The 11,319-nt window shown below is 48.0% G+C and overlaps 1 protein-coding gene across 1 annotated transcript; it reads right to left on the bottom strand.

Moving 5' to 3' along the window:
* Nucleotides 1-513: 513 nt before the first annotated feature.
* On the bottom strand, nucleotides 514-9,203 carry avpr1a (arginine vasopressin receptor 1A). The gene is made up of 2 exons (XM_033038099.1): nucleotides 8,029-9,203; nucleotides 514-1,570 (listed from the first exon to the last, which is right to left on the bottom strand). The coding sequence occupies exons 1-2, from the start codon at nucleotides 8,978-8,980 to the stop codon at nucleotides 1,272-1,274; spliced, it is 1,251 nt and encodes a 416-aa protein (XP_032893990.1). The 5' UTR covers nucleotides 8,981-9,203; the 3' UTR covers nucleotides 514-1,271.
* Between the last annotated feature and the right edge of the window lie 2,116 nt (nucleotides 9,204-11,319).

The raw sequence follows: 11,319 nt of genomic DNA, 5'->3' as shown, positions 1-11,319 counted from the left end.
CCCCCTCCCCCCCCCCAAACTCCCCCGCCCCACCCCACAATCAGTCTGAAGAAGGGTCGCAAAGAGTTGCCATGTTCTGACGCCATCTTTGAATCTCCGAGTCTCTGGAAAGTCCAATCCAGGTGGATGAAGACATGCAATTCATACATCTCTCAGGTCAAGCCCCAGCGTCCTGGTGGCAGTGGATGGATGAAGTAGGGGTCGGTCTGGCCCAGCTGATACTGTTGGCATCTTGATGGTCTTTTTTAAAACTATACACCAGAGGTTTAAAATGTGTTCTTAGATTCTTCAAGTTAACAATGAATGGATGGAATATAATTCAATGCAATTGTGCAATAGTGCAAAAACACAAGAAAATAGGAGAGGGAGTAGGTAACCCCTCAAGCTTGCCCCACCATTTAATATGATCATGACTGATCTAAACTGGCCTCAACTCCATGTCCACGTCTGAGTCCTTGAACACCGTACCCAATCTAGAGAAGATACAATGCTTAACTGACACATGTACAAATAACAATAGAAATGCGTTTATTTGCTACAGTTCATTTATTGTGAGCCATAGATCAATTGTGTTTTGACCTTCACTCTGTTCCTTGCAACATGCTTGGCCAATCTGCTCCTACTCAAAAGAAAACTCAACAAAAATAAAAATAAGGATACAGATTGCTGGAGTAATTCAGCAGGTCAGGCAGCATCTCTGGAGAACATGGATAGGTGAGGTTTTGGGCTGGGAGCCTTCTTCAGACTGGAGCAGTGTGTTCGGTGGGGGGTGAGGTTGGAGTGGATAAGGGGAATGGAGAAGTCAAGATGATTGATATCTCACCAGCAGTTGGAATGAAACCAAAGTAAAGGTATGTTTTTGACTGCCATTGCCTCCCAGTATCTAATCCACACTGCCTCTATCCCTGACTTCTCTGAAAGTGATACAAAGTACTGGAGGAACTCAATGGGTTAGGCGACGTTTCGGATCAAGACCCTTTTTCAATCAGAAGAATGGTCATTCCGAAACGCCACCTGTCCATTTATTTCAGGTTGGGACCTTCCGCAGAAAGGTCCCAACATGAAACATTGCTCATCCAGCCCCTCCCCAGATGCTGCTTGACCCACCGAGTTCCTCCAGCACTTTGAGATTTGCTCAAGATTCCATTATGTGCAATTTTTTGTGTCTCTGAGAGTAACAGTGAAGTTTGGGTGAATGTTTTTTTGACGGTACTGCATTTTAGCATACTATTAATAATTTTAATGTGGTAGGGAGGCAGAGCAAGAACCAGTCAAATAAATGGTCTTGCCTCAATTGCCGTTGACTGGGACAACTGGGGAGGGGTGCCACTGTCCTTCCAGTTGTACGAGGTGAATGTAGGGCTCCTGTGGCTGCTTTTGCTCAGCAAGGTGTGTCGCTTGATGCTGGTCTCCGAATCCTCCAGCTTCTGGGTGATCTTTTGGCAACAGGGGAATAAGTGCACGACATCGCCCAGGAGGTGACCACTGAAGAACATGTAGATCCACGGGTTGCAGCAACTGTTCAGACTGGCGAGCAGCATGGTGAGAGTAAATACCGCGTCCGTAGAATCTGAAAAACACAGCCACAGAGGTTTAGTGTGCTTCACGCCCTTAAAATGAGCCACAGGTTTCTGATCTGTTAGTGAGAGCATTGCCATTTCAACCAAGCTGCGATTACTGTGTAGGAAGGAACTGCAGATGCTGGTTTAAACTGAAGATAGACACAAAAAGCTGGAGTAACTCAGCGGGACAGGCAGCATCTCTGGAGAGAAGGATTGGGTGATGTTGCGGGTCGAGACCCTTCTTCAGACTTCAGTCTGAAGAAGCTGCTATTACTTACTAGAAACAAGGAACTGCAGATGCTGGTTTACAAAGAAAAAGACACAAAATGCGGGAGTAACAAAATAAGGGTCCTGACCTGAAACATCACCCATCCATGTTGAAGTGTCCTGACCTAAAACGTCATCTATTCATGTCAACCAGGAACATATATGTCACCTAACCATGTTCTCCAGAGATGCCGCCTGATCTGCTGAGTTACTCCAGCGCTTTGCTGTTTTGTTTGTAAACCAGCATCAGCAGTTCCTTGTTTCTGTTGTTAATTACTCTAGGATTAGTTAAGGTTCTCCCTCAGGAGGGAACAGCCAGACCGATCAGTTAATTAATACAGCATGGGAATATGGCTCACCGAATTCACGCCAACTATCGATCATTTGTTCACACTATTTCTATCCCACTTTTGCATCCTTTTTGCATCCACTTGCGCTACTAAACATTATTCCCTTTATTGTGTATCCGTACACTGTGGATGGACCATGTTTAGTCTTTCCGCTGACTGGATAGCACGCAACAAAAGCTTTTCACTGTACCTCAGCACACATGACAATAAATAAAACTAAACTAAACGTCAAATATGATACTAACATGTTTTTCAAGCAAAGTTTTAATATATATAAGCAGAGATAGTATTTTATCTACCCTCATATTATAATAGTTAGTTGCAAATATTTGATCATTAGGTCTGTGTGCAAATTTTTTTTTTAAATTTAAAATTTATGCTTAATTGGAGAAAATGGTCGAAAATACATTAATGGTCAGAAATTATTGCTTAAAAACTAAACAATGACAAATTTCTGATTCACTTCCAATGGGGTATAAATTCCTATGTTATTTGTTCTTAACACTGTCCAAAACAAGCATCAGTGCAATTGAATGGAAAATTAATCCATGTTCCAAAAATGAAAAAGTCCCACTAAGCTAGAGAGAAAAAAACAATGACATCAATCATAGTTTAAGAACTGATTCTGTTTAGAATCATTGGAAATTTCAAAGAGAAATTCATGTTCCCGATCTAAATTTGTGAAGATGGAGTTCATGCAAATGAGGGGGCATGCAGGAGCGGTAGAGTTCCTGCCTCACAGCTCCAGAGACCCAGGTTCGATCCTGACTACAGGTGCTGTCTGTACGGACTTTATACGTTCTCCCTGTGACCCCGTGGGTTTTCTCTGGGTGCTCTAGTTAACTCCCACACTTCAAAAATGTACAGGTTTTGTAGGTTAATTGGCTTCTGTAAATTATAAGTTGCCCCTAGTGCAGGAGAGTGTAACGGGGATTGCTGGTCGGCATTGACTCGGTGGACCAAAGAGCCTGTTTCCGTGCTATATCTTCAAACTAATAAAACTAAATGCAGTTCACAGAATTATTCAGATTATTGGACAAAGTGGATGATGTGTATTGTTGCACGATAAAACTTCTGCTTATCGTGTTTAATGGGGATGATGACAATAGTCTATCAGTCCTTTCAGTAAAGTACTCTCACTGGATCTACCGGGAAAGTCTTAAATGTAACTAACTTGAATAAACCGGATTACAATATCTTCCCACATTTGCAAGCTTCATTAGGACAAGTTATTTGAAGCAGATTATAAAATAACAACTTAAATATTCTGAGATTCAAGATGTAGAAACAAGGATCTGCAGGTGCTAGTTTTACACAAATGGACACAAAGTGCTGGCGTAACCCATTGGATTGCCCCAGTACATTGTGTCATTCGAAGATTCAAACTTTATGACAGTCACATTTATTCCCATAATCTTTGTATAGTCTTGTTCTTATTTTAAAAACAAATTATTTAATCACATTTTAATATTTAACAACAAATTATATTCACGATTACAAAGTAAAATGAAAGTGGCATATTGGAACATGTCTGTTGCAATAATTATCAATGTGATAAAGACGAGGCAATGAGTTTAATGGGTGATGTTAGGTACCAGGACAAGACAGCTGCTCTCCTTGAATATTGTGGTACAGAACACTTAACACAACCCTCAATTGCAGATGGACCTGCAAGTTAAAGACTCACCCACAAGATAGGACTGCAATACCACGGTTGTCCCTGGTTGCTGCACTGAAGTTTCAGTCTAGAGTTATGCACACATGGTTTTAGGTTGTTCATACGTTCATAGGTTATAGGAGCAGAATGAGGCCATTCAGCCCATCAAGTCTACTCCTCCATTCAATCATGGCTATTCTACCTCTTCCTCTCATTCCCATTCTCCTCCCATTTTCCCCGTAACCCCTGACACCCGTACGTTGAGCTCATCACCTTCGGACTGAGTGGTTGGACGCAGTCCCTGCCTTCTCTCACTATCATGAGACCGATTATTCCTCGGGATCCTCCTAACACAGTGCAACAGCGACAACAAGCCACTAAACTTTCAGATTTTAGCTACGGATATGGGTTTTCATAATTGGCAGAGGGCTCACACAAATACTAGTTTAGTCACCACTGAACATTAAACATAGAACAGTACAGTACAGGAATAGGCCCTTCGGCCCACATTGTCCATGCCGAACATGATGCCAAGTTAAACTAATCTAATTTCTGCCCGCCAATGATCCTCATCCCTCCATTCTCTGCATATCCATGTGCCTATCCAAAAGCCTGTTAAACACCACTATCGTATCTGTCCCCACCTCTGGAGTAAAACGTAATTGAAAAAAATTAAAATCTACAATTATCCCGGATAATTTTAACATTCGACGAGAACCAAGAAGGCAGATTTCTCTAATAGTCACCAACATGCATTTAATTGCTCAGGGATAGTTTTCAGTTTTAATTGGGTTCAATATATAATGGATGGACCTTCATTTAACTCCAATGAGACCAATTGTGACAGAGATCTATTGCAGATGGGCCACCAACAGCGTGTCTTACTGAAAACAAATGAATTAAACGATATTTCATTCTGCTGTTGATATTTTTTTATTCTTATGGGGGGGGAAGTGGGAGATGGGGGGGTGGGTGGGAAGTGGGAGATGGGGGGGAGGGAAGTGGGAGATGGGGGGGAGGGAAGTGGTGATGGATGGGGAATGGGTTTTTGGGTGTGTGGAATGTGCGCTGGTGGGGTGTTCGTGTTTTAGGTGTCGCCTTTTTCTTGGTGTTTGTTGTTTTGTGCGTTTCTTGTTTTTTGTTTTTTGCCCAAGAAGTTGTTTTTTAAAATAATCAATAAGAATTAAGAATTTATTTTCAGACAGCACATTTGGAGACTGTACTTAACTTTGGTTGTGTAGAAAGGAACTGCAGATGCTGGTTTATACCAAAGGTAGACACAAAGACACAAACTAAAATTTGGTTATCAGCTTATATCCAAAAGGAAACTTTACTATCTATCTATCTATATTACTAAAAGTCTGTTCTTGACCGGTTTTGGCCATCTGTGCTGCGATTTCCGAGAGAACGCCGCCACCTACGGCCGTCATTTTTGGCCACCTTGCTCAGAGTCCCCCTCCGCCGTATGTGTGCCGAGGATTCTTCCCGTCGATGAAAAATGACAGAGATATTAATGATTTTACAAAATTCCCCATTCTCTCTGCTGCCCCTGCTGGCGGCAGGGGGGAGGGACTATAAAACCAGGAAGTAGTGTGCCTCAATCAGTGTCTGCAAGCTGGAGGAAGGCAGAGGGTCACGTTTCTCTGAGCTGTGAATAACACTGAACACATGTCTGCTCAAATGCAAGTGTCCTTAGTGGTTCTAAAACGCTTGCAGAATGTGTCTGTTGGTTCAAAAGTGTTTGCAAAAAGTGTCTCTTTTGGTTCTTCAATGCTTGCAGAATGTGTCTTTTTTTGGTTCTAAAATGTTTTTTAGGTTCTCCCCCCCCTCTCCTCTCCCCCCCCCTCTCTCCTCTCCCTCCCCCCCCCCCCCTCTCCCCCCCCCCTCTCCTCTCCCCCCCTCTCCTCTCCCCCCTCTCCCCCCCCCCCCCCTCTCCCTCCCCCCTCTCCTCTGCCCCTCCCCCCCTCTCCTCTCCCCCTCTCCTCTCCCCCTCTCCTCTCCCCCTCTCCTCTCCCCCCCTCTCCTCTCTCCCCCCTCTCCTCTCCCCCCCTCTCCTCTTCCCCCCCTCTCCTCTTCCCCCCCTCTCCTCTCCCACCAGCCTCTCCTCTCCCCCCCTCTCCTCACCTCCCCCTCTCCCCCCTCACCCCTCCTCTCCTCTCCCCTCCTCTCCCCCCCTCTCCTCCTCCTCTCCTCTCCCCCCTCCCCCCCTCTCTCTCCCCCCTCTTTTTATATCCCCCCCTCTCCTCCATCCCCTCCCCCACCATTCCACCACTAAACCCGCTCCCCTCCACACACCCCTACCCCCTTCCCTCCACTCTCTCTCCCCCTCCCTGCTCCCCACCTCTCCCCCTCCCCTCTCAGCACACCCTCTCTCCCTCTCTCTCCCTCTCTCTCCCCCTCTCCCCCTCCCCCCCCTCTCTCCCGTCTCCTCCCCCCTCTCCTCCCCTCTCCTCCCCCCTCTCCTCCCCCCTCTCCCCCCCCCTCTCCCCTCCCCCTCTCTCCTCTCTCCTCCCCCCTCTCTCCTCCCCCCTCCCCTCCCCCACCCTCCCTCCCCTAAACCCCCTCCCCTCCACACCCCCTACCCTTTTCCCTCCACCCTCCCCCTACCTGCTCCCCACCTCTCCCCCTCACCCCCTCTCAGCACCCCCTCTCTCTCCCCCTCTCTCGCCTACCCTCCTTTCCCCCCTCACCCACCCTCCTCTTCCCCCCCTCTCCTCTTCCCCCCCCTCTCCTCTCCTCCCCCCCTCTCCCCCCTCTCCTCTCCCCCCCTCGCTCTCTCTCCCTCCCCTCCTCTCCCCCCCTTTCATCTCCCCCCCTCTCCTCTCCTCCCCCCCTCTCCCCCCTCACCCCTCACCCCTCCCCTCCTCTCTCCTCCTCTCCTCTCCCCCCCCCTCCTCTCCCCCCCCTCCTCTCCCCCCCCTCTCCTCTCCCCCTCTCCCCCCCTCTCCCCCCTCTCTCTCTCCTTTTTCTCCCCCCCCCCCATCCCCTCCCCCACCATTACTCCCCTAAACCCCCTCCCCTCCACACACCCCTACCCCCTTCCCTCCACTCTCCCTCCCCCTCCCTGCTCCCCACCTCTCCCCCTCCCCTCTCAGCACACCCTCTCTCCCCCCCCTCTCTCCCGTCTCCCCCCCCTCTCCCCCCCTCTCCCCCCCACTCACCCCCCTCTCTCCCGTCTCCCCCCCCCTCACCCCCCCCCTCTCCTCCCCCACTCTCCTCTCTCCTCCCCCTCTCTCCTCCCCCTCCCCTAAACCCCCTCCCCTCCCCTCCACACCCCCTACCCTCTTCCTTCCACCCTCCCCCCTACCTCCCCCTCCCTGCTCCCCACCTCACCCCCTTTCAGCACCCCCTCTCTCCCTCTCACTCTCACCTTCTCTCTCTCCTCCCCTCATTTCCCCCTCACCCACCCTCCCTCTTCTCCTCCTCTCCACCCCCCTCTCCCTCTTGCCCCTCTCTCTGTGTCTGTCTCTCTCTCTGTCTCTGCCCCTTCTCTCTCTGCTCTCACTCTCCACCCCCGCCCCCCCCCCCCCCCCCCTCTCTAGATGTGACTGCAAGTTGGGGGCTATGCGTCAGTAGATAGGGTGGTTATGGGGTAAAAGGAGCAAATTAATAATATTAATATAATATCAAGGGGGGTAATTAGCGTGAGTGCGGGGGGGGGGGGTAGTTGGTGTGTGTGACGCTGCATGCCCCCCCCCCCACACACACACACAACCGCACGTTGGGGGAACAGACCCAACGGGTCTGCACCTGGTCTAGTCTTAACTAAAATTTATTGGGGGGGGGGGTTTTACTGTTTCCATTAACTTATCAATATTGTTTAATTGAGGAATATCAAGTGTAAGCAACAAATCTTACTATTAGACCATGTTGAATTGAAACATAAGGATATTAAATTTAAATGTGATTATTGCTTACACTATATGGGCTTTTTTAATCATGTAAATCTGTATTTTACCCTAAATTTATTTTAAGTGAAAATGGTTTTCATTTAATCCAGAAAAAAATGGGTAGTTTCTATAAATATTTTCCAATGTGCTAATGTTTTAAAGTTCTCGTATCATACAACCAATACTATACCCAGCTCTTTGACGCGTCGGTCTATTTTAACTGTGGGGTTGTAACGGATGTAATGTAAGTATTTCTTTGTTCATTCGGCAGACATTGGGAAAGCCCAGATATAAAGTCCTACCTTCCTTCGGGGAGTTGTGGTCCCAGACTGACCACATCTGGACGGTGAAGAAGGGCGCCCAGCATATCACGTATGCCAGAACGATGACCAAAGTCATCTTCACCGTACGGATCTTGGCTTTGGAGATGGTCTTCACGTTGTTCACGCCTATGGTGATCAAGCCGTTCTCGAACGAGGTCCCGCCCGCGTTTTTCTTGGTCTTGTATTTGACGTTCCTGAAGATACTGCAACAAATGCAGGAATAGCACGCCACCATGGTGAGGACGGGGATGATGAAGACGGTGATGGTGATCCAGGTGATGTACGTCTGGATTCCCCAGTACAAGGTGAAGCTTGCCCAACAGTCGTAGACTCCAGAGCCCGCCTCGACCTCCCTGAGGGAGAAGATGAAGTATTGAGGGGTGCTCAAGATGAGACTACCCAGCCAAGTAGCGATGATCATCACGCGGGACCTCTTGGTGGGTTGTTGGAGGGTCTTCAGAGGATGGCAGATGGCGATGTAGCGGTCTATAGACATCATGACCATCATGTAAGTGGAGGCGTATATGCTGAACACTTGGACATGCTTGACTATCCGGCAGAGGAAGTCGGGCCCGTTGAACCTGTAGGTGATGTCCCAGATCAACTGAGGGAGCACTTGGAAGAGGGCGACCACCAGGTCGGCCAGGCTGAGGTGCCTGATGAAGAGATGCATCCTAGACATCTTCTTCTTCGTCTTGTACAGAGCCAGGAGAACGGTCAGGTTCCCGACGAGGGCCACCAAGAAGATGACGCCCAGCACCAAGACCTCCGTCCTGGCCAAGGCTTCGTCTCTGCCCAGGGAATCGGTTTGGTTGGCAGAAGCGAGAGAGCTTCCATTGCAGCTTGGACCCGCGGAGAAACAGCCCGAGGTCTGGTTCTCCGTGTAGTTGGAGGCGTGCAGGTCCGGCTCTGCTCCTGAAGCTGGCTGCATGATGCACCTTTAGGCTGCAACTTGGGAAGGGGGCGAGCTGGGCTAGCGGGTCCAAAGCGAGCAAGGAACGGATCCCTCAGACAGATCTGGCGGATGCTTTGGCCAGCGAGTGTCCTCTGCTCAACTCAGACAGAAATGCCATTCCCGGGAAGGGTGACAAGCATACACATCGCATCATCTTGCAAACTAACTCCCCCTTTCACCGAAAAAAAAACTGGACAGAGGTGGTCCTTAACAAGTGGGAGGCGCGGGAGAGCAGCAGAAAGTGTAAGCTTAATATTTCCTTTTGAATCAATTCCACTCATTTCTTTTTAAATGGGACCAAAGACTGTGAAATATGTTGTTTTAAACCTTAGCACCAGACCACAGGAACACATAAACGGCGTGGAGTCTATTGAGGAATGAAGACAGACACAAAATGCTGGAGTAACTCAGCGGGACAGGTAACATCTCTGGAGAAAAGGAATGGGTGACGTTTCGTGTCGAGACCCTTTCTCAGTCTGAAAAAGGGTCTCGACCCGAAACGTCAACCACCCATTTATTCTATCCAGAGATGCTGCCTGTCCCGCTGAGTTACTCCAGCATTTTGTGTCTATATTCGGTGTAAACCAGCATCTGCAGTTCCATCCTACACTATTGAGAAATGATATTGGGGCGCTTGCTTGGAGGGGAATTTACAATATTCTTAGTATTTGGCCGAACCAGGATTTCAAACTACATATTTAAAGGAAAAACAAAGACAGAGTGTTGGAGTAACTCAGCGGGTCAGGCACCATCTCTGCAGAACATGGATATGTATGTGATGCTTCGGATCGGGACCCTACTTCAGATTGATATTTACAAGCTTCGTTTAAAACCAATTTTTGGGTGTCAGATGCAAAGTTCTTTTATGTGTGCTTTCAAAGTCTATTAATGTCCCATTGGCCGCGAATTAAATCTCGGCGCAAGCAAACTCATTTGGCGTAGTCTGTATTAAATAGCTGGATAAACCTTGTGAATAAAAAAAACACGAAAGCAAAGTTTGGCATCAGACTAATTAATCCAGTATCCTCCCCTCCTTCTGTGGTAAGCACGCACATATTAATGCTGAATACAAATAAAGGCACAAAGTCCTGGAGTAACTTTGGGTGGCGGGTTTGTGGAACGAGCTGCCTGAGGAGGCAGTTATGGCATAGACTATCGCAACGTTAAATAAACAATTAGATAGGTAGCACAGGATAGCACAGGTTTAGAGGGGTATGGGCCAAACACAGGCAGGAGGGACTAGAGCAGATGGGACATGTTGGCCGGTTTCCACGCTGTGTGACCCTGACTCTATCTCAGCGGTTCAGACCGCATCAGCCCGCGAGTTACTCCGGCACTTAGTCTTTTTAAATGTGAACCGGCATTTACAGTTCCTTTGTATCTCCAACTAATGTGGAATGTTCAATAAAGCATACATCTGGTACATCCCAGTCTAGAAGATGCTCATAGATGTCTTCTCCCTGAATATAAACAAAAAAGTCTCATTCATCAAAATACATTGGAATATAATTGCCATTTTTTTCTGGTGATTTTGCAGAAATGGTTTATAGTTTGCTGGGTTCGAGTCTGAAGATGGATTCTAAGCCAAACGTCACCTATTCCTTATCTTCAGAGATGCTGCCTTTTTTACCCGCTGAGTTTAAAAATACAGCACGGAAACAGTCCATTCAGTCCACCGAGTCCATGCCGATCAATAATAACCCTTTCATACCAGTTCAACATTATCCCAGTTGTGCATCCTACACACTAGGGGACAATTTACAGAAACCATTTAACCTACAACCCGCACGTCTTAGGAGTGTGGGAGGAAACCGGAGAAACCCCACGCGGTCACAGGGAGCGCGGACAAACGGTGTACTGACAGCACCCGGAATCAGGATCGAACCCGGGTCTCTGGCACTTTGAGGCAGCAACTTTACCGCGGTGTTGCGCATATCGGAGGCAATTGTGTGGGATGTCAAAGGCGTGAATGGAAATAAATTGCCGGCAGTTTCGGTACTTCGGGATAGCGAGCATGTCCCACGGGACGATGCTAGGATGCCGAGGAAAGGCTCTGTGAGAGGTAATCCTTGTCCCGTTCAGATGGTATCTTGCAACAAAGTGCTGGAGTAACTTAACGGGTCAGACAGCATCTTCGGAGAAAATAGATAGGTGACGTTTTTGGTCAGGATCCTTCTTCAGACTTTATATATATTTTAGTAGGAATTAGATTTAGAGATACCGCATGGAAACAGGCCCTTCGGCCCGCCAGGTCCGTGCCATCCATCCACCCATACACTAGCGCTATCTTACACACTAAGGACAATTTACAGAAA

The sequence above is a fragment of the Amblyraja radiata genome, chromosome 19 (genome assembly GCF_010909765.2).
Source record: "Amblyraja radiata isolate CabotCenter1 chromosome 19, sAmbRad1.1.pri, whole genome shotgun sequence".
NCBI lineage: Eukaryota > Metazoa > Chordata > Chondrichthyes > Rajiformes > Rajidae > Amblyraja > Amblyraja radiata.
This window is presented reverse-complemented; position numbering and strand designations above follow the sequence as displayed.

Coding starts and splice junctions, on each gene's coding strand:
- avpr1a (XM_033038099.1), bottom strand. CDS start 8,980: ATGCAGCCAGCTTCAGGAGCAGAGCCGGACCTGCACGCCTCCAACTAC. Junction 1,571..8,028: donor CCACAACTCCCCGAAGGAAG/GTAGGACTTTAT, acceptor TGTGTTTTTCAG/ATTCTACGGACGCGGTATTT.